Here is a 23,510-nt window from a genome sequence, read left to right as displayed (position 1 = left end):
TCAGATGAGGCTTAGCCGGAAGTGGAGGAACTTGATGAGGTTCTTATCCCTAAGCAGATACTGGCACACAAGGAAAGAAAGGTACGAGGTAAAGTTTCTCGTCGCTATCTTGTGAAGTTCAAGAACTATTCACCGCCGATGGATACGAAGTGGATGGAGGAGGGTGACTTAGCAGCATAGTTGCCTCCGGTTCGCGAACCGCCACATAAATTTGATTCGAACAGTTCGGTTCGATTCAGTTTGATCCGGTTCGTTCAGTTCGGTTCGGAGGTTACCTTTTTTTTTTCTGACCGTTTTTTTCCGCCGTTTGATGGCCGTTTGATGGGCGTTTTTTGGAACTCTTGCTTGTTTGCCTTGGCCCTTGAGGCTTGAGGCGGCTTGGCAAGTTGGCAACTTGGCCCTTTGGTTGCCAACTTGCCTTTGCTTGAGGCTTGAGTCTCTTAGCTCTAGGCTCTCCCTATTATCTAGATTCTATATAATATCCTCACAAGTTCTCATTGCTAAACCCTCCCCTCACAAGTGCTCAAGTCTATGATCTATCCTCTCCCTTGAGTCCCCTCTAGGCTCTCTCCCTCTTCCTCAAGGGCCAAGGCTCAAGCCTCCCCCTCAAGGCTCAAGCCTCTCCCTCTTCCTCAACTTTCAAGCCTCTAGGCTCTCCCTCTTGAGTCTTGAGTCTTCCTCACGCCTCCCCCTCTTTCTCAAGCCTCTCTCTCCCTCTCCCTCTCCCTCTCCCTCTCTCTCCCTCTTCCTCAAGCCTCTCCCTACCTCTCCCTTTCCTTCTCCCGGGACCCTTCTCTCCTCTTTCACCATGAGAGAAAAGCATGAAGCCTTTCCTTTGCATGCCATTATCCATGAGAAGAAAGAGGGGAAGTCGGGGGCATGGAAGTGGACTTGCAAGTATTGTGGCAAGGCCTATACTAGTAGTGCCACTAGGATTCTTGCACATCTCTCCAACATGGGGGGGCAAATTGCACCTTGCAAGATGATCCCTAAAGACATTTCCGATAGCATTGTAAAGAAGTACTTCTTGCTTGGCAAAGCAAGTGATAGTGGAAGAGTCCCCCCCGCCGTTGCCGCCGGTCAAGACAAAGTCATCCCGCCGGCAAGGGATACATCCTCTTCATCATTCTCCGCATCCTTCTCCCCCTTCACCAACTCCAACCCCTCATCAAAGAGGCCAAGTGAGTTTGAGGTTCCACACAAGAGGCAAGCCACTCTTGGAGGCTCCATTGGAGCAAATGTGGCCTCTCTCTCTTGGGTCCGAGCAAAGCAACAAGACGCAAATGTGGAGATTGCACGCACAATCATTGAGTGCAATCTCGCATTTCGTGTCCTCAAAACTCCTCAATGGCAAAGGATGGTAAGGGCCATTGCCGAAGTAGGACCATGCCATGGCCCTTGGCATGGTATTACCTACAACGACCTGTGTACGAAGGCACTTGATGAAGAAAAGGAGAAAATCAACAAGACCCTCGAGCCCGTCTGAGCGGGATGGGTGAAGTATGGGTGTTCCATCCTCTCCGACGGATAGACGACCGATAGAAAGAAGAGGGGCATCCTCAACATTCTAGTATCTTGCCCTGTTGGCACGTACTTCTTGCGGGCCGTGGATGCCGGAAAGGTGGGGAAGAAAACCTCACGCGAGGTCATCTATCGCCACATTCGATAAGCCATGATTGAGGTAACATACAATTTTAATTTTTGAGTTTGAAGCTTAAAAGTTTAGCCTTTGCCTTTTACTCAACTTTCAAGTTTTATTTATTTTCCTTTTTAATGCATCATGCATGATTGCATCCATGATCCTTGTAGGTTGGCCCCGAAAATGTAGTTCAAGTGGTTACGGACAATGCGTCCAATTGCCGCAAGATGGGCCGCTTGCTTGAGGAAGAGTTTAAGTCCATAGTATGGACTCCTTGTGCCTCTCATTGCCTTGACTTGCTTATGGAGGACATAGGCAAGTTAGAGTGGGTGAAGAGTGTGGTGACACAAGCCACTCAAATTGTCACTTTTTTGAGTCAAAAAGTCAAGGCTCTTGCTATCTTCCGCCATCACAACGACTTGGAGATGAAGAAGCCATCCTCGAAGCGCTTTGCCTACATGTGGCTTCTTCTAGAGCGCCTTTATGATGTCATGCCTAAGCTCCAAGTAACAGTGGTTTCACCGGAGTGGCAGGAATGGATGCAAGGTGAGATACCTTCGCGTGTCGATGAGGCAAGAGCCATTCAACGACTATGCTTGAGAGAGGAGTTTTGGTGCCACGTCCGCACCCTAGTCATTGCGGTTACTCCCTTGTATAAGGTTTTACGCATGACAGACATGGAGGGGGCTACTATGGGGCTCCTCACTCACTTTATGAGAGAGGCCATTGCCGAGATTACCGCACCACAGTCCTCGATGAGCTTGATCCAGAGTATATGCTAACAAGGTAAATAAGATTCAACTTTTCAAGAATAAGTAATAAACTAAAATAGAATGTTGAATCTAAATACTTGTTCTTTCGTTTTTCTCATATAAGATATTCTCCCCTTTATTTTAAAATTCACAGTGATCCCCTTGAGGCTACTCCTCGACGCGATGCTATCTTGGCACTCGTGGAGAAGAGATGAAAGTGGATGAAGAGGCCTATCCATGGCCTTGCTGCTTTGTTGCATCCTGCCTACAAAACACTTCAACTTTTCACTGATCAAGAGTTACTTTCAGCTCGGGATGCTTTCTTACCGAAAGTATTACCCGATGATGAGAATGGGCAATTTCAATTCTTACAGGAGCTCATCAACTATAATGATCAGAGGGACCCCACATTTGCCAATGCGGTATGTTGGAGGAGGGATTCTATGGTGAAGCCTCTCTTTTGGTGGGAGTCATTTGCTTACCAACAACCTCACCTACAAAGAGTGGCTTTGAGGATTCTAGCGCAGGTAACCACTAACCACTTGGCACCAAGTTGATAAATTATGTGTAGATACTAGAATCCTCAAAATTGATTATTTTTATTGTGGATTAGGATTGCTGTTCGGGTGCATGTGAGAGAAACTGGAGATCCTACTCACTTATATACACGAAGTTACGCAATTGACTAAGCACGAGATAATTAGAGCGGCTGGTCTATTGCTGCAATAACTTGCGCATGGTGCGTGCAATGCACGATATGAGTCAAGCTAGACAGGTATATTGTTATGTAACATGTTAGACTTACATAATTTTCAATGTTTTATTATTTAGCCCCTAATCAATTATAAAACTTGTATATGTAGAGCTCTACAAAGAGCTAGAGGAGATTGATAGACAAGTCTCTCGCACTCGTCATGGCCGCCAAGCTAGAGGTGGAGTACAGGTTCGGCCTATTCTTACCTTTGGCTCTCGAGGCTTTGATCGCCCAGTTACTACCGATGTAAGACGTGGCTCTCGGAGCTCTACCTCCGCAGCGATTAGAGTTGAGGATGCTTCCATTGCGGAGTCTTCTTCGACAGTTCATGGTGATATTCGGGAGCCCAAATATGATGATGAGGGCAACGTTCTTAGCGATGAGGAATTTGGTGGGAGCTCTGAGGTGTCCTCCTCTAGTGAGGATATTGAAGAGCCTAGCGATAGCTCTGAGTCCTGACTCCTGACATAGATGGTGACATAGGCTTTTAGCCTCTATAGTCCTCTATGGGCTTTTTGCATTTTTGTACTTGCCCATGCGGCATGCCGACTTTTGCGGCTTTATATATATTCATGACTCTTTGACATGTCACGTGTACATTTGTCTACTTTCATTTTCTATGCAACTTGCAAGTTGCAACATTCTAAATTTTTATGTTTTGGGTAAGACTTAAGTTATAAGTTGTAAATTGTAACTCACATAACTATTGAACTACTTAAAATTACAGCCTCTGATCTCTCTCTGTCTCTCTCTGTCTCTCAAAATGAGCTAATACACTTAGGTTACCCATTTCGGAGTGTGATTTTGGACGCTTCTCAATTAAGATGAGCTGCATGCACCTCGATATAATCGCAGCCGACCTTGTGGCGACCGCGTATGCAAGCTTCGGCGTTTACTATGTCGTGAAACAGCTATAGGTTAAGTTTTGTATCTATATTTATATTTATAAATATTTTTCAATGGACCGTACCTCCACCGTATTTTTATTTTTAAAATTTAGCGATGCATTCCGAGACCATATTTAAACGTACCGTACCGAATCGAACTTTTCATACCTGACAACTATGCTTAGCAGAGCATAGGTCTTCAGCATTGCCTGATGCTCAAGAGAGGGGTAGCACCTCCGCTCCCTTGTTTCAAACAGGCTCGGATGTCATCTAGAGGTTGCTTGGTGCAGCTTTTGTCTCACTCGAAGGTACTGACATTTGACAGTACATCTACTTCTGGGACTTCTATGATACATGTGTACTAGTCACATTGGATGATGTGGTTATGTATGGTTCACAATGGTATACAACTTGGACTATTACTACACCATTGGCTTGCAGTGAATGTTGCTACATGTGTATGGCTGAGAGAGATTGGGACGCTGAACTTGCCATATTGTACTTTTCACTTTCAGTTGGATCACATCGCTGATATCTTGCTGTATGGGTAGCCGTCGTTATCAGTGTGATTTTGCTTTGATGTCTCACTGTATCACCAGGATGGAATCGAGGACACTTGCCATTTTTCAAGAGGGGGGTATGTCACAACCCTGTGAATTTGTACAGCGTATCTAGACAGTGTGGGCATGGTGGTCCGTGTGTAGGACACAAGAGTGCAGGACATTTATTTAAATGTGCACACTTGGGGTCAAAGGTGACTTTAGGAGTTATTAAAGTCCCTTTACATAATCCCATGGGGGGACAAATGTTTGGAGGGGACAAAGGTTTTAAAAACCTTTAAAATAAAAGAACCCCTTTTGGGAGCATCGTGGCCCTTTTTGGAGGGGCTACGTTATTTTTGGAGGACTCTTTTTGGAGCAAATCGGGCTACAGTTGCATGGGGACTTGTGCTTGTGTGTACATGTCCAGAAATGCATGGACGATTGGTGTTCCATTGGGACTGGTACCTCGTGTACTTGCCTGGAACACGTCTATTTTGGTAGTCTCATGAACGGGGATTGTGCATATCAATGATGCATTGGATAGCATCTCTATATGCTTGCTTGGAATTGAATTTGCATACTGTGTTCATGCTTGCCTCACCAATGTGTAGTTCCGGGTAAGGGAACGCCTGCCCGTGAACCGTGCGTGTGAAACTATCTACTGACATGGTTATGTGGCATGTGACAGATAGCAAGTATTGGTAAAAAACCTAGCCTTAGGAATTAGCATTAATTTATAAGTGAGTGTGTACACTTCATTAAGTTTTGGGCGACCAATGTCCAACCCTGTGTTTGCACACACTGATATCCCAAGGTGAACAAAACTTAATGCCCACCACCCAGACCTTATCCCCTTTGTACAAAGGGAGCAACCTGCCATGTGTCCATCTCAACTTGCATCACAAGTCACTTGTTCTCTCTACCTTGACACCCAAGGTGAACATCTCAACATCTCCCTCTTCCCTCTCTCTCTAGAAGTAGGCGCCCCCCTTCATGAGCCTCTTTGGCTGTATTTTCTACAATTTCTCCTTTCCAACTCCATATCCAAGCTTGCTAGTGTGTTTTCCAAGCTTCCAAGAGTGTTTCCAGGTGGTGTTCACTCTCCTACACACTCCCAATGTCTGAAATTCAGCAATTTGCTGTAATTTCTGGTCTTTTGGCTGAAAATCCTAATTTAAGCATTCCTTTCTCAAGTTGAACCATAGGGGAAGCTTTCCCAGGGTTCCCTTCATCCTCTTGAAGACTTTTGTTGCCAAGGGTTGCGACAGATTGAAGATTTCAACACTAGACGTTTCCATCGCGAAGACTTCCACCGTCATCGACTCTATTTGCAATTGGTAAGCTTTAATGCTTAATTATGGAAGCAAGTAGCAGGAGGGAGAAGCTGGAGTCCATGTTCACATACCCTGTGTAGTGTTCTCCTATCTTACGTGCTCTCTTGCAGATTGTTGCTACCATGTGTTGGTCGAACAATAGAGAGCAGATGGTAGGAAACATGGGTGAAAGGGTAGTGTGACTTGCACATCTACACCGACAACCATATTGTTTGCAATACTGTATTCATATGCATTGGTATGGAAATCTGGTCAGAAATGTCCATGACACTTTGTACTTGATTCTCCCAAGATTAATATACACTATTTGAGGGAGGGGTCGGCCGTTCTAGCTCATTGTGCATCTCTTGTCAATTCAGCAAATTATATCTTCATTGAGCATGTTGTCCATTAAATCTTGGTGTCTTTAAGTGTATTGATTAGCATTGTGTTCAACCAAGCATTCCACACCGATTGGTGGACTTACACCTCTGTCAAGCCAGACCCTCAGCCGCACCTCTGCACAACTGACTGACTGATAATAACACAGACCTCACTTTTATAGTAATAATCCCACTATAAATAACTGTCCGGTCATAAATAGCAATATGGCCCATCTTGTCCACCTCGGAACCCTAGCCCAATACCTCCATGACCTCACTGCATAACACCTGCTAAATATGCCAAGCTGCAATGCTGCTGATGAGCTCCCATTACAGGTTCATACAGGTCTCAGGGATCCATGGTGCCACTAGGGCGCCTTGGACCCCCCACAATGGTGATCCAAAATTAAGTGTGCCGAAGCGTGAGACCCTCGTTGTTCTCTACATTGAATAAAACTTGTCTACGTGCCATGAATCAAGTCTAAGAGATACCACTCAAGGTGACAACTCATGGCTTTGGCGAGGATTTTCTAGGAGGCACCTAGTAGGGTGATGGGCCGCCCCTGTCAAACCTCCAGCCAATTGGCCCCTTTTTTGCAGATGGCCCTTATGGAGGCATTACATGAGGGAAGGAAACCTGTAGAAATGACTTTATTAACAGTTGTCCGAAAACCAGCCTTCTTGACCGAAGTAAGAGAGACCGGTAGTCCATACTCGCTCAAGCATCTCTGACGTGGGAGGGCCAGGAGAGCCTGCTCCATCTCTTCGTCCGAGAAGGGATCGCTCACGGCCAAGAGAACGATGTCTCTAGTGAGCTGCCAAAAACGCTAGCATCACAGTTGCATGCAATGGGAACTTGATATTACAAAACAAAAACAGCTAGGAAACAACACATCTTTATTATTATTATGAAGTATATGTTAACTAGAAATGATGAAAAAAGTTGAGCGAAATAGAGGAGATATTTGTTTGGAATAGAACATAATTAAAAAGATAACAAGGAATATTTGGAAAAACCAAAACTAAGTGGGGGGAAAAGTGAAAAAAATCCTTAAGTGGGATTAGGAAACGGAAACGGAAACACAAACACAAACGGGAACGGAAACGACGTATGGTGATTCTGCAATTTTTGCTAGGAAACAGCCATTAGGTACTGCTGAACTCTAGAAGCTGCCACGCATCCTCGCCCTTGGTGTGGTGAAGATGAACTCCTAGGCAGGTGCTTTGTTCATGCTACAAGGAAGTTTGAACTACCTCCTTGCTACTGGCATAGTCACAAGGGACGGGGGACGGTGACGGACGGGGGATGGGACGGGGACGGGACGGCCATAAGTAGGGAACGGGGACGGGGGAGGGAACGGCACTCAAAAAATACTTTTTTTTAAATTTGATTTTTCTACTCTACACTTATTCTACTTTGGAAGTACATCAAAATGAGCACAAATTTACACTAAAATGGTAAGCTTTTGAGTCATATTAATAATTAAGTAGATACAAAACGAGTCATGACTCAAGAGTAGGAGTCAGGACTAAGCCTTAAGGAGGCAAAATACATGGACGGACTCAAATGAGTCAATGACAAAAAAGTGCTGAAGACTAGAGGCTAGAGGCTAGAGGCTAGAGGCTAGAGCTAAGTAGTAAGGCCCATGAATCATGATCCATGAATATTCATCCACGTGAAGTGCTCGCCTCATGGTCATGGGTAGCTGGTGCCAAAGAAGCATCAAGCTCATCCTCAGTCTCATCCTCACTAGCATGCTGCTCCTGCACCTCATCCTCTTGTTGCTCTTCTTGTTGACTCATCTCCCACTCGGTGAAGGAATCTACCTTCTTGGTCACGCTCTTGCAAAGCATTCGCAAGTTCGCGCTGACGAAGACAAGGTCATTGGCACGCTCTACCCCGAGTCAATTCCTCTTCCTAGAGGCAATGTGGCTGTAGGTACTCCAAAGTTGCTCCAAGCAAGAGGAGCTGACGGCTTGGCTAAGTATGCGGATGGCAAGCTGCTGTAGCTCCGGTCCATCTGAACCAAAGTCCTCCCACCATAGAGCAGCACCAACTTTGGAGCGGTCAACCTGTGCATCATGACAGCCATAGGAGCCATGAAATGACGTGTACATCGAAAGTTGGTCCCTGATCTTGCGCCTAACCGATGCATCAGGCACAAGACGATCCAAGATGATCCTCCATCCAGCGCTCCTCCCGGTCGCTCTCCTGCTTGTTGCCTTGGAATTCTGGGTCCACCACATAAGCTGCTGCATGCAATGGAGAGTAGTAGGAATTCCTCCTTCCTAGACACAAGGCATGGATCTCCTCCTCGTATCTGTCTTCGTCAGACACGAAGTCTTTCAACTTCTCTATCATGCGATCCATGGCCTCATAGACCTTGCCTATGCATGGTTGCATAGCGTCTACAATCCTCAATAGGTGGACTATGGGCCTCACCATAGCATCTGTGGTCTTCACACGCTCCCACCAAGAGGCGTCATCCGTCCGTAGCCTACACTCTTGGCCAGTGTTTGTATGGAACTCTTGCATGGCAACAAACTCGTCGCTAAGGAAAAGCCCCCTCAAAGCACCGCTACAATCCTTCAACCGGCGCAACATGAGAAAGTTGTAGGCAAACCGGGTGTTGGAATATTTGAGGAGAGAGAGACAGGACCTCTTGTAGAACTCATGCCGAAGTCTTTGGTGGTTGAGGACAAAGGAGATATGGTGTTGGTCTCCTCAATGAGCGGGCTGATCCATGGTAATGCCCCGATGTCCTTGAGGAGGTTGTTTAGGCAATGAGCCATACAAAAGGACACCGTGACATGTCCATACATACCTTGGAGAATAGCTCCCGCCGCCCTATTGGAAGGTTCCCCATCCGCAACAAAGCCCACTACATGCTCGGGGCCAACAATCTCAATGGTGGTAGCCCACTCCGCCGCAAGCACATCTGTGCTCTTCCCAGTGCCGGATGCATCGTGAGATGAGATGAAGTACATCTCTCCATGGGAATATGCAACCATGCCGTGAATACTCCTCTTGCGGGTGTCACTCCATCCATCCACAATGAGGGAGACTCCGTTCCTCTCCCATTGCCGCTTTGTGCTGTCGGCCGCTTGCTCTACAATGCGCTTCTCCTTCTCGAGCAATGTAGTGCGCAAGCTCTCGGATGAGGGGGGCGTATAGGTTGAGCCATACTCCCCAATCTTCTTAACCATGACCTTGAAGTATTCCGACCTATTCAAGAAAGTAATTTACTAATGAGAAGGGGACTAGGATGATGAAAACATGAATGATGAATTGGCAATGATCGATTGCACTTACCTAGCCGCTTGAAAGGCAATGTGGTCGTGGAAGAAGCGGGCCACCCGCCATATCCACCTCCTCCTTCAACTTGGGGTTCCAATTCTCCCCAAGGGTAGATTGTCGCCGTGGGCCACGTAATGATTGAGAGGCCGTGGAGATGGAGGGTGCCGGCATCGTGGATGGAGTAACATTCCGACTTGATGGTGAAGGTGATGGTGTGCATGATCCCGATCCACCACATGACTCCATTGTAGAGGCTTGAGTTCCTCTCTCCATCGTCGCGGGATCCACGGCCACTCGTGGTGTCCTTCTTGTCGCTTCGACCGCTTCGTAGACGCTTAGCTTGTCAAGAAGTTCCCGTCTCTTCTCGGGCGTGACATTCGTGCAAAACCTCACCTCATGCCCACTCTCATGCAAGAGGTGGACTCGCACTTTGTCGGCGCCACCCGTTCGCCAGTACGGGCAAAGCTTGCATACCCATGGCCGAGAACCGCCTCCATGAACGGATGTGGTGTAGTTAACCTCCTCCCACCATGTCCATCCCGTTGTCCTTCTACAAGAAGCCCCGGCACGTGAGGGGGATGCCATGGTTGAAGATGGCTTGACTCTTGAGCCTTGAGGAATGAGAGAGAGAGAGAGACCCTAGAGGCTAGAGGCCTAGAGCCTAGAGGCTAGAGCCTAGACTCTAGAGGCTTGGAAGTTGGAAGACTCAAGAGGCTTGAAAGTTGAGGGAGAGGTGAACCATGAGAGAGAGAGAGAGAGAGAGAGAGGCCTAGAGCCTAGAGTCTTGGAAGTTGGAAGACTCAAGAGGCTTGAGGGAGAGGTGAGAGAGAGAGAGAGAGAGAGAGAGAGAGTCTAGATTCTACAATCTAGATAGTAGGGCGGCGGCCCGCGGGCCTTGTGTGAGAGCCTAGAGGCTTGGAACTTGAAAGTTGGAAGCTAGAAGAAGCTTGAGTCTTGAAAGCTTGAGCCTTGAGAGTTGTGTGTGCTTGTAGCCTTGTAGAGGCTTGTTCTTATATAGATAGGCAAGAGAGAGAGAGAGAGGAAAGCCTCAAGGGCAAGAGAGAGAGAGAAAGAAAGAAAGAAAGAAAGATTTTATTAACGTCTTCCAAAAGACCGAACTCGGCCTATGAGACAAATCGGAGTACCTGTATGGGGTATCCTCTGTCATCCCAACAAAATGAAAAAGTACTGAATAAAAAAGCTGAATCTGGGTGTGCAGGGGATGGAGCTCTACTACTAGGAGAATGCAAAGCTATATGCATGGAGTATACAATCATGATATGCAACCTAGCTAGCTCCATCCTGTACCATACTGGGGATATAAAATGGTATACATCAGTGAAGGGGGTGTCCACAGCTCCCTGAAGAACATGCCTGGGTGTGCTCTGAAGCGAGCCAGTCGCTCCGCACCCTCTCTGTGAAACTGAGCTCTGATCTCTGTCATCTCTCTCTGGTATAGGCGTGGTGTCCGAAAGCCAGGTGTCCTCTGTCTCCTGCGGGCTCTAAGTGTCTCGGCTCTCTGGAGAGTAATTCCCTGCCGTGTAGGGGCTGGGAGGGGTGTGGATCTCTGAAAAAATGTAGTAATCTGTGTCTGTTGCCCCCCCTCTGGAGCTGTCTGAGCCTGTAATAATGTCTCTCTGTGGCGCTGTATGTCTAGAATGTATCTCCCCAGTATGCGCTGGTCTGCTGCCTCAAAGATCTGGCGTAGGGAATGTGGCTCTCTGAATAAAATGGGATATCTCTCTCTGATGGCTGTATATGCTCTGCATCTGCATACATAATGCTCCTCACTCTCCACCTCCTCTCTGCACAATCTGCATACCCTCTCCTCTCGGGGGATCCGTGCTGCTCTATCAGTCTCAATCTCCAATCGGTGTGATGAAACTCTGAGAGGACCAAGCCTCAAAGGCTCAAGGCTCAAGGCTCAAGGGCCAAGGCCCAAGGCCAAGCCAACAGCCATAAACGGCTAGAAACGGGAAGCGCAACGGCCAAAAACGGCGAGCGCAACAGCAAAAAACGGCGAGCAACGGCTCTCTGCCGTCCCGTCCCCGACCGGCGTCCCCGTCCCTGCGCCGTCCCCGTCGCCGTCCCCTGTGAGAAACGTGCCGTGGGGGACGTCCGTCCGTCCCCGTCCGCCCCCGTCCGTCCCCGTCGCTGTTCCGTCCCGAATCGCCGTCCCAGCGTTCCAAGCAACCGTCCCCTCCGTCCCCTGTGACTATGGCTACCGGTCCTCCAAGGCCTCCATCATGTAGGTCACCTTCCATACACCAAGTGTCTAGGCCCTACCGCATTCAGACCATGAAATCTGTGCAGTCCCACAACCCATTGGAGGCATACATGTTTAGGAAGTGAACATGGGCCCTGCACAAGAGCAAGAATCACCCGCTCTATCCAGGATGATGATTTCGTAGTTTGTCACCTTGTGCAAGAGCTAACTACTGACGGAGAACAACCCCCACCCCCCCCCTCCCCCCCCCTCCCCCCGCGGGCGGCGCGCAGCCACAGCCCACACAATCGTCATATGGCTTATTGTTGCAGGCTCAGCCTAAGCCATGAACATTCCCCCAATCCACATGACTAGCAGATAATGTTACGGGCCTTGCTCTAGTCCCCTTTCAGGATGTGAGGATTTCGGTGCTGGTTTGGACAGGAAGTAGTGGCTGGCTGTCTGAACGCGGGGTCTCTCCGAATGAGAATGGATGCATGCTGCCGCAGTAGGACACTCAACACTAGCCCTACTCCAAGCTGCATCAAGGTGGTCTTCTATGCAGGTACCCTGCTCTTGCAAAGCTAATGTGGAAAAAGACAGAGATGAGCCTCCCTCGCCTCCACGTTATAGAACTAGAGCAATCTAGCTCCATACTCACCATCAGCCAATCCTCACTAATGATCTCCATGACTTCAAGGTTTTCAACAAATCAGGAAAAGACGATGACCTGATCTCAGATAATGGCATCAACTTACACATTGTCCCACTCTCTATAAAGAGCTACACTTAATGGGAAGGAGAAGACAACGGCTCCTACTTCGTGATGAGTGAGACAAGAGTGTTGTGGGACCACACAAACTTGGAGGGAGGCCAAATGGAGCTCATCTCAACAATGAAACACCTAAAAAATGCGTAGTCCATTGGTGCTTTGTGATTTGAAGGAGGCAACCAATTGACTTCTGGAGAAGAGCTAAGTCTAACAAGGAGATGATAATTGTCTCCACGAGGTCCAAGAATTGCTAGATCGATTGCCATCTAGGAGGTTCTGTCGCATCATGAGTGGCAGGCAGGGGGTTTGGGGTGCTGGAGACTTCTGACAGCAAGAAAAAAATGGGCGAGGCACAAGTGTCTTGGGGATTTTTTTGGGTTTGGTGGGTGTGTGTGTGTGTGTGTGTGTGTGTGGGGGGGGGGGGGGGAAACAGAGATCACCAAAACGAGTCCTCCACTGAAGGACGAGCAGGGGTAAGTCCCTGAGCCAAAGTCCTCGCCATGCATGGAGGGTGGGTTGGTGTGTAGTGGGAGCCGTCTGGGTCTACACATGCTTGGAGCTAGCCGGCATGTATTGTGGGGAGCTTTGAGCACGCTGCCCCCGAGAGAGGCTTCAGTCTTAGCCTCAGCATCGATGACTCCATCCCTCCGGAATGGCTGGCCCCTATAGCGGACCCTCCTCCCCTACAATGGCTAGGAGTGTTCACCAAGCATGATATACCCCTAGTAGTTTAGCGGATGAGAGTTCCTCCTTCCTCACCTTCTCTATTGGGCATGGTAGATTGGAGAGAGCAGAGAGGACTTCAAGGGATGCACCTTGCAAAGGGTGAGGGTGATTGGTTTTCATGCACATGAGTGCCACATCAACCCTCCACCGGCCAAGGTGGCCAGAGAGAGACTCTGGCAGTTATAGATTTGGGAGGGCCGGCCTCTCACGAGTCTCCAGTGGGACCCAGGAGAGTGGACATGCAGGATCCACAGGACAACGAGGAGACGCCTGGCACCCCTTTTTTTTCTTACACTGCACAACTGGGCCGTAGGATTCAAATGTCTAAGATGAAGGGCACTCTAGCTGCATCAAGACACTGGCAGTCCCAAGGCCTTCTGCTGCACTTTCTCTCAGATTTCTGGAAGCAGCTATGGGATAGTTTTTGGCTGGGGAAAATCACTCTTTTCATGTGGCAACTGGCACATAGGAGCTTGGCAGTTGGCACTTGCAATTGGGGGTAGACCAACAATATATCAGAGATGTGGCCATCCTCGGGAGTCTTACCATCATTGCCTTTGGGATTTTCCGAAGGTGCAGCAGGTTTGGCAGCGGATCCTATGTGTTTTCACTATGGATCAGGCCTCCGCCCATATTGTTACATGGGCACACTTGCTTGGGCCACTGGAGCCGCGATCATCATGCCATATGAGAAGAAAGGTGGGGGACTAGCCCTTCAATTCTGTCACCTTAGTATTGCTACAATGCCAGTTCCACCTCCTCCTACAAGGCACTCGACGCCAGGTTCTAGCCAAAGATGGGAGATCTACAATAGTATAGCTGTGTGGCATATATCGAGAGCTCAATGCAATGGAGCCATCAAGGTCACCCTCACCCCACCTACGGAGTCTATATGGAGCATCTCGCTCGATATCATTCATACCCTCCATGGTCAATGGGGGCAGCTTCACGGTGACTCGGACCGCATGCAGAAGCCCCGGGGGCCTTCTTGAGGATCTGGCGGCACGGTCCCTCTCTTATAGTTAGTAATGGCCAGTTAGTGATGGCCAGACTACTTGGCATTAAAGACCACCAGTGTGGTTGTTTCCCCCTCCCCATTGTATGGGATAGCCTTCTCCTCCTATAGCGGCCAGCTAGAGGAGAAGATCATCCTCCCCTTTGTACACCTTGGTTGAGGATGAGTTTGTATTTGGCCATTTTGGTTGTTTTCTCCGTAACTAATAGAAGGATCTTTTTCCCAGAGAGAAAAAAAAAAGAAAAAAAAAACAGATGTTTCGGCCAAGAGACCAAGTATTTTCCCTAATTATGACAAGTACTCTTTAGGCCCCACCACAAAACACACCTGCACACTCACTCGAAACAACTTCCACACACCAACCCCCAGGATCTTAAAAACCCGCCACCATTTCGGCCCTATGGACCTTGCAAGTGCACATTTTGGCCCAGAAAAAAGTGTTTTGAGTTCCCATAAATATTTCGACTACCCCCTTCTTCCCCGATGTTATATTACTCATATGTACATGACTTGATGTTCATCTTCTCATATTGTTGCAAAAACAGGGAAAAACACTGACCTAGCAACAGATGCTGAAATGCCTAAAACATGCTGTGGGAAACTGCCATTTCAGGCCTTTGGACCTTGGAAACAAATGCTCTTTCGGGATTCCCATAACGATGGCATCTACTCTTTAGGTTCCCACCACATACCCCCTTCCCCCCCAGAAGAACCTGATTCTTAAACCTGCCTATTTGATTTGATACAAAACTTCTTACATTCTCACAAACATGAGGAAGAAACACTGACCTAGAAACAGACGATTGGGTGGCAGATGAAAGGGCGCCCCTGGTTGATGTTCCCTGTTTTCTGCCTGTTGTTCCAAGAATCACTTCATGCAAACCCGTGGAATTCCAGATTATAGAATATCTGAAACAATTCCCAACAGTTAGCTTGGAGATTGTATCCACACAATCTGTTTGTTGCAGTTTAAAAAAAACATTAAACGTAGGACTTCTGACTTGTTTGGCTAAAGTAACTACCCGCAAGCCAGGTTTTTTGAGTTCTCTGCCTGCATACTAACTTCTTTTGGTGGGCATGGAGCTATATAAAAGCTTGGCTGCAAATAATTAAAATCTTGGTCACGAAATCACAACACTTGGATATTCTATTTTTGTGGTTGCCACAAGCTTAGAAAGCAGAAAAAATGCTCAAACAACTCAGCATAGCCATCATAACTTTCAACACTTATGCCCAGAATCACAAGTTCAATTAGAGCAACATTTTTCTTTTCCCACAAGCACCACTGAATTGATCATTAAAGCCATCATCATTACTGACACTAGTAAAAAATCAAAGCTTAAAATTAAACCAACTAATGACTTCTTACCATGAGGACCACCCAATCACCAATGCATAGCCTGAGCCCCTGTGATTAATCTCTCTCTCTGCTCATGTACCTAGATCAGATTTTAAAGTCCTAGATTTTTGTTATCTTTCTTTATTACTATTTTGTACCCAGGATTATGTACCTCATGGATATGATGTAACCTTTTGGTCTCATAGGTCATTTTGGCTTTTGAAGACGTTAATACAACTTTCTTTCTTTCTTTCTCTCTCTCTCTCTCTCTTTCCCTCTTGGAAGTGGGCGCCAACTTCTAGTGTGCATAAGGGAAGTGGATTTTCAGCAAAACCAGTCCAAGAACTTGCAATTTTGCTCTCTCTCTTTCCTCTCTGGCTCTTGGAGCAGCCGGCAAATGGATCTCTCACTGCTTCCCGGCCCTTAGGAGTCCTACACTGTTATTTCATGGATATCTACATGCTGAAAATGCTATGCAGCAGATCTATCGCCGACAATTTGATCAAAAGCTGATTTCTTCTCTCAAAACCAGAAAATTCAGTGGTAAGAGCTTTCACAAATTGCATTTTAAACCCTCTTGACCACACGTCCTAGGGATCAACCAAGTCTTCCCCAGAGGCACCCAAGTGAAATTGAGAAACATTTGCACATCCCATAGAGAATTTAATTTTTTTCCATATGTTTCCATATTTTAATGGGACGATTTGTCTTCAGCTTCAAATAACAACTTATGTAGGCTACTTTATTGATTTCCCTAGAGACCAGGTCTCTAACGAAAGGTCGGAAGTAGGAACTACATCTATCCTACACTGAGATAATCAGAGATTCTACCCTCCTGTTGCCTCGTCGTAGAAGAGGGCAAGGCCGGTCTCTATTGCCTACGAAATCGCCCCCGAGGTGTGACTCGGGTGGGTGGCTACAACACGCATACTGCACCTGCCGTCCTCCAATCGCCAACCAAGTGCCAACAGCGAGGCTGCGGTGGGCTAACTGCTAGAGGGAGAGTATGACCATCCTTGGCCGACAACTATTTCACATCCATGTCAAGAAATCTCTTAGAAAGCAAGAGGAAATGCCCTGGTAGGCCTAGTGGTCTGCTGCTGCTGGAGTGCCATCTGTCACATGCATCTAGATCCTGCGACCCATCCTTGCCGTATAGTGGAAGAAGAGGATTACCAAAAACCGAGCGAGGCTGATAAAGCGAGCAAAGGAAATGAGCGAACACCCCCACAATCCGAGTGCATTAGAGCCTAATATATTCAATAACAACATAATGTTGAAATGATACAAGTGCAGAACAACACACAGTTAAACACCATCGGCAATATTCAATACAAAAAAACCCAAAATAGTGGTCATATAAAGACACAAAGGCAGGGCCACTCAAAAAGATGGCAACTGCCACTATCACGCCTGACCCCCACGTGCCATGCTTTGCATATAATGGTCCTATTGAGGGTGGTTTCCTTAATTTTCCTTTCCATTGGGAGTCATTAACCAAGCTAGTTCTTTCCACAAAAGGACAATCCATATTATAACATCTAAGGTATCCACAACACCTACTCCATTCCCTACATGCTACTGCCAGTAGGTGCAGGTAGCAATTTATAGACCACATAACCATTATAGTTCACAGGGAGCTCACTCACCTCATGAACACTTGTGGCAGTGGTGTAGGCCAAATGCACAAAACTAGATATTGAAAGCCCTTCAATAAGATACAACACACTAACTTGTGAGTTCTTCACCTCATTAACACTCGGTATTTCATTCAATACAGAGATACAGTATACATTATTATTTTTTCCATTAAGCTTATATCCCATCATCCCATCTTCTAACAACACTAGAGGCTCAATCACAATAACATCACATTGATTTGTCACTTGTTGCAACTCAAGTGCAGTGGCATCAGAAATCCCAAAATGCTCCTTTATATCTTGCACGCTAATTTCACAGAGAGGTGTGTCAAATCTTATGGAGAGAGTCTTGTTGAAGCTATCCTAGATGTGCACTGTGGAAGGCATGGTGGATATTACTGACCTAACTGCTTGGTTGATGAAAGATGAGAATTAAGAAGGATATGCAAGGCAAGCAAAGAGCACAAATGATGCAGAGCTAGATACACCACTCATGGAATAGATTCTAGTCTTTGATTTTTTGTTATCTTTTGTTGAATTTGATGTAGATGTCAAAAAAGAAAAACATTATAAATTTAAAAAAATTAATAATTAGTCATGGTCAATAATGAAAGGGTTATAGACGTTTGGTGTCATGTGGCGTAATTAATGTCACCTCTATCAAAATAAAAACGAGGATCCTCTAACAAGAGTCCTAATGATTCTCCAAGTTGGGTTTACGATTGGGACGGCCCAACATTCAATACAAAATATTCCATCCCACTCTTTAGCAAACAAAACTAACATTTTACCATTCTGAATGCAATCTATCCTACCCTACTTCCTAAAAATAATCTATCCCTAATATTAATCTATACCCACCCTATTTCCTAAAATTAATCTATCCCTAATATTCCCTACCCTAACTAGTCTAATAACTAGTTCCTTTTTTTGTTATTGTCTTTTTTTGTTACCTTATGTTCCCAAGCAGGAAGCCTCAAGCGACTTCATCTCTGCAACCTCCTCGCCCAAGTAAGCTGTTCTACTAATCTTTCACTTTTCTTCGCTATGCACTATATTGTGTTCTCCAGCTCGCGTTGTGTCTCTATGACTCAAGCAATACTGAAACGCCAAGTGTAGAGCACCGCGTATCAATATGCGGTGCTGTCTGACGCTGCACAGCATATGATGTTTAGGAGAAGTATTTAATGTCAGGAGTATGGAATATGGAGCACGGAGAGCACCGCATATTGATACGTGGTGTTGTGTGGCTCATGGAACACATGCTGGGAGAGCACCGTGATTGATACCGCATGCTGTGTGGAGCATGAAGCAGTGGAGACCACCGCGCATTGATGAGCCAATATCTCCTCCAAAGAAACCCCTAACACTCCAGTTCGATCAGCATTTTTGCTACTCTTTATGTGTTTATGAGAAGTTTCATTGCCAGTAAAACAAACCGCGTTTCAAAACGCGGTCTATTTTACTCCTTCCTTGCTTAGAGAAAGGTGGGTGCTCAGTGCAAGACGAGAGCCTAAGGTAGAGGGTTCATAATTGGGGATAGAACTTGGGCACTATAGCATAGTCACAAGGGATCGTCGTTCCAAGCTCTTGGAACGGGGGAACACGTTCCATAGAGATAGCCGTTCCCGTTCCCGTTCCAAAATGGCACCGCAGACCATGTAAGAAATATAAGTGAACTATGTATCATGTAGAACACATCTATGCATTATCATGGCCACTACTGAGATGGTTTGAGGTTCTTTCTTTACTATGCCTCTTTCCAAAGCATTTACAGATATATAAAGTAAATTTATAAACACATTTATGCAATGATGTGGCGTTCCCGATTCCGTTCCCTTTTATTCAAGCTTTTCGTTCCCGTTCCAAACAGTCATCCGTTCCCCAAAACGTTCCCGTTCCCTTGTGACTATGCACTATAGTCTGCAAAAGTCTATCCGCTTTGATGCATATACTATGAGCATGTACTATATTGTACACATGGAATGTATACAATATGACAATAATAATCCTTAATATGTGATGCTGTGTATAGTTTTTAATTATGTATATGAACTGTCAATTGCTTGACTAATTACTCTTTTTGATTGACATTTACAGGATCAATACTGCATCAAAAAAGAAGGTCCAAAAGCCTACACCAGAGAAGGGGAGAGGGACACCAATTGTAACACCACAAAGGAGAAAAAAGAGGTCTCTCCTTGACTCTCTTCAAAAGATTGGTGAGCAAGAAGAGGAGGAAACATGTGATGAGCCTCCAGCTATAACACCACAAAGGAGAAGAAAGAGGTCTCTCCTGGACTCTCTTCAAAAGAAGGGGAGAGGGACACCAACTGTAACACTACAAAGGAGAAGAAAGAGGTCTCTCTCTTCAAAAGATTGGTGAGCAAGAAGAGGAGAAAACATGTGATGAGCATCCAGCTGGTGTTGGGCAAGGATTAGAGTGCCCAGTTAATACATGTATTAGCAAGGACAAACCAATTGAGCAGGGTTCAAGTATTCAAGCTGTGAGGGTTTCAAAAGTTGAACATCATAATGTAGAACATGAAAATCCTTCTTCCTACATAGGGAAGACAGGCCGAGATGATCATGAGGAGGTGAGCAGCCAAGTTGCTGATATTGACATGCAAATGGCTAGTTGTGGAGATGTGATTACTTGGTGTAGGGTATTGTCTCATGACATATGTCCCATAATTCCATTATGTCGCTTGATACTCCATGCAATTGTAAGAGGCATTCAGTCTAACATGGCATCTTTGAAGAGTGCTTTCCAATATGAGGGGTATTTGCCAGAGAAGGGTTCATTTGTGGTATCAATTTGTAAATATGATAGTGAGGAGTCAAATGTCACACCAGCAATTAAGGCATCTTGAACACCATTGTGAAAGGAGGTGGATTCTAAATTTGAGAGGGAACTTTCCAAGAGGCGAGATTGCAAATTTCTCTCGGGCAAGATGTTCTTTGTGTGGGAGGAAAATCATAGACTGACTGCATGGATGCAATTAATATCTAAAATTTACCAGAACGCAAAAGCTCGGTATGTTAGAGTAGTTTGTTCAGTGATTGATCTCAGAGGCACAACAGAGATCCCCTTGCTTGCTGGCTTGCAAAGAATTAATGCGTATGTTATATTTTTCTTTTTTTGTAGTTGTTAAAGTATGGATTTTAATTGTGCAGCTTCCTCACTGCTAAACTTTATCACTTTAGTATGAATGAACATGCAATTGTGAAGCCTTGCCTACGGGATATTCTATGGAACTGCAATAATATTAGCAAGTGTCACTGTGCCAAATTTATGAGCACCTTGCCTCTTGAACAAGTCAAGGTTGTACAATCCATTAGAGCCAAGGACGCCACAAAAGGAAACAAGAAATGGTACCCTTTGACAAGAGGGTTTCTTGCACGGCTTATCTTTCAGGTGGAGTTTGCATTATTTAATAAAGCATTATTGGAGTTCAATTCTCTTTTGTTGGTTGTGATTGTTGTCTATGACTGTTCATGTTAGTGTTTGAGATTTTATGTGGTTACCTTCTTAGGTTGAGTACACAACACAATTGAAGAAAGCTGAAGAGTCAGTGCATGACATTGCAACACTTGAGGCTTCGGAGGAGGCCATGCGGAAGAAAAAGACCAAGATTCACAAGAGACTTTCAGATCGTATGGGCATGGTATGAATGCTCTCCTTTACTACTATCTTGTTGCTGGACATGACATTGGATATGACCCTAAACTTTATCTATCTTAGGTTCTTAATGTTCTTGACCCGAAGCTTTGAGTGTCCAAGGTGCTAGCCTTAAAGTATGATAGTCTTGACTCTGTGATCACTTTGCAAAAATTGAAGATGCTAGCCAACACAGAGCTACGAGAGCCAAAGAGAATGATGTTGCATTCTCTCTTGGACTCAAACAAGAGGCTCAAGGATATGTAAGGAATGCCATCAAGTGACAATGATTATGGAGTGTGAGTCTTCTATCATTCCATGCTATGTTTCAAACTACAATGTGAGCTGTTTACAAGTGATTCAATCCTATGAAGGTGTTTTACTTTCATAAACTAGGTGGTTCGCCCGAAAGTGCTTCCTTGAGAAAGTGGAATTGGAAGTAATTAGCACATTGGAAGAGCTACAACGTCTATGTATTTTGGGTACTCCGCTTAAACTCCCTGGAGGCTATACTTTGCAAAACTACTTAGAGATGTGAAACTAGAGGATAGGAAGCATGTGTTTGCTGCATTGCGGGCACAGGAACAAGCCGTGGAGTCAAAGGGTCCTAAGACAGGAGAAGGGTCCAAGCAACAAAAGAAAAGAATTGGCATTGGTTGCATGCCGTGTGGTTTTGAGGTTCGTGATTCTCTTTGTCGGTGTTAGTGTCTTTTGTGATCAACTTCTTGTTTAATATTGTTGAGTGAAATTATGAGATATTGAGAATGTAAGGTACCTTTCACATTTGGTTGAGAAGAAGAGATTGGCAAGGTTGCCTGATCAATGTAAAGGCTGGTTGGATCTTGGTAATGAGGATGCATGCATGTATCCAAAGAGTATGCATACACTTTCAGAGTGGGAGATAGCCCATTGCCTATGGTGGATTGATTTTAGTGGCAGGCATGTGCTTGCAAGAGAGAGAGAGAGATGTACAAGATCCATTCAAAGAAGGGTGGTGGGTCAAATGTGGGCGTGCATGGTGGTCATTCTTCACGTTCCACTAAGTCTTCACAAGGCCAAAAAGGTAAGTGCCACAATGTTATTGGATTAAACGCTAATTCTAGTTGCGTCATTTGGCATGTTTTTCAAACAAGAATTGAGGATAGTGGCCATGTGGATGTTAGCCAGGACATTGAAGGTGAGCAACATCATCCCATCACTCTCTTGGCTATGTTGATAGGGTTTTATTTAATCCAATATTCATGTTTGGCACAACATGCAGAGGACAAAAGAGATGGTGACATTCGTTTTTGTTCCACCCTCCCCTCTTGATTTGTTGCATCTCTCTGGCCATGTGGTGCTCTATGGATGCGTGGTAGGTGATAACGTGTCCATGGGGCTTGATTTTGTGGCTGGCAAGAAGAATTCCTCGTACAAACTCTTACATGATTTCTTCACCAAAGTAGCAAGGGAGGACCACGCATACATGAGGATGAGAAAGGTACTCAAGTGGGCTGCAAACTTGGTCTTATTGACTTCCTACAAGATACGAGTTGGAAGTGGGAGGCGGTATGCAACCTTGAACCATGCTGAGCGAGGGGCACATTCAGCACGGCATCACAGTGGAGGCAGCATCGTTAGCGGATAGTGGATGGTTGGTGTTATGGGTACCACTAGCAAGTGTTCCATATAACTGAGCTTCTTGGTTTGTTTCCTCGTTAAAAATTGTTCGACTAATCTACTAAACGATTTGTTCTACAGCTTAGGTGTAACTTGGTTGAACACAATGCTAATCAATACACTTAAATACACTAAAATTTGATGGACACTTGCTCAAATACAAGAAGTAAATTGCTAAATTGACAAGAGACACACAACGAGCTGGAACAGCCGACCCCTCCCTCAAATAAAGTATATTGATCTTGGGAGAATCAAGTACATAGTGTCATGGGCATTTCTGACCAGATTTCCATACCAATGCATATGAATACAGTATTGCAAACAAGTGGTTGTCGATGAAGACTTGCAATCCACATTACCCTCTCAAGTGCCCATGTTCCCTACCATCTGCTCTCTATTGTTCCACCAACACATGGTAGCAACAATCTACAAGAAAGCACCTAGGGGACAAGAGAACACTACATAGGTTATGTGATCTTGTAATCCCGTTCCTCCCTCCTGCTACTTGCTCCCATATTTAAGCATAAAAGCTTACCAATAGCAAGTAGAGTCCATAACAGTGGAAGTCTTCGTGATGGAAGTCCTTGGAGTGTTGAGATCTTCGATTTGTCGCCTTTCTTCGCGACAAAAGTCTTCAAGAGGATGAAGGGAACCTTGGGAAAGCTTCCCCTATGGTTCAACTTGAGAAAGGAGGGCTGAAATTAGGGTTTTCAGCAATAAAGAGAGCTGTTTTGCTGAATTTCAGTCATTGGGAGTGTGTAGGAGAGTGATTAGCATCCGGAAACACTCTTGGAAACTTGAAAAACACCTTAGCAAGCTTGGAAATGGAGTTGGGAAGGAGAAAGTGCCGAAAATGCAGCCCAACAACCCTCATGAAGGAGGCGCCCCTCTCTAGAGAGGAGGAAGAGTGAGGTGGTGACTTGT

General features: G+C 45.7%; 1 protein-coding gene and 2 pseudogenes across 4 annotated transcripts in view; 2 read left to right on the top strand and 1 right to left on the bottom strand.

Moving 5' to 3' along the window:
• The window catches only part of LOC147624230 (tRNA-specific adenosine deaminase TAD1-like), a 118,320-nt gene that overhangs the window by 8,776 nt on the left and 86,034 nt on the right, over positions 1 to 23,510 (bottom strand). For all 4 annotated transcript variants that reach the window (XM_086819178.1, XM_086819177.1, XM_086819179.1 and 1 more), the window contains 2 exons: positions 15,310 to 15,386; positions 15,077 to 15,196 (listed from right to left, as the gene is read on the bottom strand). In XM_086819178.1, coding sequence (XP_086675304.1) covers positions 15,077 to 15,196; positions 15,310 to 15,386 — 197 coding nt within the window. The remainder of the gene's footprint in view (positions 1 to 15,076; positions 15,197 to 15,309; positions 15,387 to 23,510) is intronic.
• Positions 1,809 to 3,604, top strand: LOC147624232 (uncharacterized; annotated as a pseudogene).
• On the top strand, positions 19,178 to 22,554 carry LOC147624231 (uncharacterized; annotated as a pseudogene).

This window comes from Cibotium barometz, chromosome 25, assembly GCF_041138505.1.
Source record: "Cibotium barometz isolate CiBa-2024 chromosome 25, ASM4113850v1, whole genome shotgun sequence".
In the NCBI taxonomy this organism is placed as follows: domain Eukaryota; kingdom Viridiplantae; phylum Streptophyta; class Polypodiopsida; order Cyatheales; family Cibotiaceae; genus Cibotium; species Cibotium barometz.
Note: the sequence above shows the minus strand (reverse complement) of the source record. Positions and strands in the feature narration are given on the sequence as shown.